This window comes from Belonocnema kinseyi, chromosome 10 (genome assembly GCF_010883055.1).
Source record: "Belonocnema kinseyi isolate 2016_QV_RU_SX_M_011 chromosome 10, B_treatae_v1, whole genome shotgun sequence".
Classification (NCBI taxonomy): Eukaryota; Metazoa; Arthropoda; class Insecta; order Hymenoptera; family Cynipidae; genus Belonocnema; species Belonocnema kinseyi.
The window spans coordinates 35,462,313-35,464,902 of NC_046666.1; the positions used below are offsets into that span (position 1 = coordinate 35,462,313).

Below are 2,590 nucleotides of genomic sequence, written 5' to 3' on the forward strand. Positions count from 1 at the left end.
CAAAAGCGTTTTAGAAAGCTTGAAAACTGTAGAAAACAGTGGCGTTCTCCGTTTTGGATGACATTTTTGTTCAACCTAAACTTGCTTCAGGATCACCGTGCAAACTGAATGATGACATCAGATGACGAGACTGACATGTCCCTCAAATGATTTGGCAAAGCTACTCCCTCCCCTCCTCCTCCACCAAAAAAAAAAAAACACAATTTGAACATGAAATAAAACAATGACTGTCCTTTCAAAAAAGGCTCCTTACTTCCAGGATTGTCCGATCCTTGTGAAAAGGATCCAACCGATGCAATAGGAACCATGACGGCTCAACAAAGAGAAGACATCACTGCTTCGGCCCAGCATGCACTCAGGCTAGTGGCTTTCCGGCAAATTCACAAAGTCCTCGGGATGGAACAGCTTCCGCCACCGAAATACAAGGGACGCTTTGCTCGCAAACGACGACGCGACAATAGCAACGGCGAGGGAACCGACAACGAGGCTTCAAAGAAGGACAAGAAAGCCGAGGAAATCAAGATGGAGACGGATTCTAAGTAGATCCATCCCCCTACCAAAACATTCAATTTACTGATTAAGTATAACTTATCTACCGTAAGAAAAAAAAAAACAGAAACAAAAAAGAAAGAATTTTCCTCGAATCAATGGCTTGTTCGCTGAGGTCACAAAGGGAGAATCCAATGATCTCGAAGAATCGGCAGCGACGATTCTCTATCTTAAGAAACCGTTTTTTAAAATAAAAAATAAAAACTGTTTTTTAAATCAATATAAGGGAGAAGAAAGAGCAACTTTAAAAAAAAAAAAAAACTGTTTTGAAAGAGAGTTTAAAAGCATAATTTGAAAGTAACGCATTTTCCGTGATCTTTTAAAACAGGCCATTGACTCGGTTCAATAGCTCTAGGATTATTTCCTCGAATGAATTTGATAGAATGCTGCATTGGATAGTTTGGATTACATATTTAGCTCTATACTTAAAACAAAATCTGGGCACGATTAAGGGGAGTTGTGAAAATTCCGAAGGGGGAGAAAAAAATGATGATGATGAGCGGCGAAGGCGAAGATTTGTAAGTTTTTGAAAGCTAAAAATGTAGAGACAACCATTTGTATCGAAACTCCATGTGTATGTTGTGTGTGTAGTCGTACAGAAACGAAAACGAAAAAAAAAAAAAATGAAACGTTTGCTCTAGTAAGATTTCGACGATAGAGACTAATTAGCATGTTTCACTCTGCAAAAATATTGCAAGACTTTTTTTTTCCTTTCTTTTTAGATCCAGCTTCTGAGTTTTTTGACGTTCACCGAGATTTTTCATATATATATAATAATAATAATAATTTTAAAACGCGAACAATTTTCCTATCAATTTGACGTTACTATTAGTTGAAAAAAGAAGCCCTTTGGAAAAGAAAAAATATTAAAATAATCGTTAATAATTGATAATAATGAATAGTTGAAAACTTGTTCGTGGTCACATCGACAAGATTTCTTCGACACGGTGTATTGTTCTCCTCTTGTATTTTCCAACTTTGATTGAATAAACCAAACGTGTATTTCATTCGGACGTTTCCTTTTTTTAAAGACCATTACAGGAAATCTGCGGGACAGTAAGGGACGAATTTTTGTCCTGCTGGCCACACACACAGTAACACAGTTACGAAAAAAAAAAAACAACAACAAAAAACCCGGTGGGATTCTTTGTGTTTTCGAAAAATCTGACTTTGAAAATGAAGATGTGAGTGGTTTTTTTTTTATTGATCGTGCTAAGTTTTTCTAGTTTTGAGCATATCTTTTTTTTCAAAGGATTTTTCGAAAACGCGCAATCGTAATTAAGTATTTCAATTTGACAGCTTTTTATTTTTTGTTTTAAACTAGTTATTAGAAAATGTGTCAATTTTCTAGCTCAATGAAAAAGTTATTGAATGCTGTCATGTTTTACTGATTGATAATTAATAATAATTTTTAGTTTTCAGCTTAAATCGTGTTTAAAGACACGATATCTTTTTTTTTTTTTTTTTAATGTATATTCCTATTAAATTTACGAACGCTGATTGAAAAAGTGGTTATGATTCTTTTTTTTTTACGTTTTCTCTGTTCTACTTTTTTTTTTTTTTGGTTTTTATTTCTAGTTAAAAAAAGAAAATTACCCATTTCCACTATTCAATCTCGTTGCTGACTGTATAAGCGTAATTCCTACTAGAAAAATTCTCGAAGCTGACTTTAAAAATTCGTAGGACAGATCAAACTTAGGACTGAAATTATCTTTTATCCTTCTTTGGACAAAGCTTCACTGAGATTGAAAAAAAAATTTTTATTTTACCTCGTAAAAAGCAATTTTTGCTTTATTTGACTAGATTCTTCTTTTTTTTTTTTTATTCGCGAACAACCAAGTCTAGGTTTAAGGGAGGGATTTAAATTTTCAAATTAGTTTCTTTCAAAGAAACGGACGTTTATTTCTCTTACTAATTTTAAAAGACTCGAGATGCTAGTCGTCATTTTTGAATGACATGTCTTATATAAGGAAAGTATTGATTATGAATTATAAAGAAGTGCTGCATAATGAAAATTCGAATATCCTGGAACGGGAAGCGA

General features: G+C 33.6%; 1 protein-coding gene across 3 annotated transcripts in view; it reads left to right on the forward strand.

Annotated features, from left to right (window-relative positions):
• Window positions 1-1,556, forward strand: part of LOC117181881 (zinc finger RNA-binding protein) — a 52,892-nt gene extending 51,336 nt beyond the window's left edge. For 2 of the 3 annotated variants that reach the window (XM_033374895.1, XM_033374897.1), the window contains exon 10: window positions 245-1,556. In XM_033374895.1, coding sequence (XP_033230786.1) covers window positions 245-543 — 299 coding nt within the window. In that variant the 3' untranslated portion in view covers window positions 544-1,556. The remainder of the gene's footprint in view (window positions 1-244) is intronic. The other variant, XM_033374896.1, reaches the window with a different exon arrangement.
• The last annotated feature ends 1,034 nt before the right edge of the window (window positions 1,557-2,590 follow it).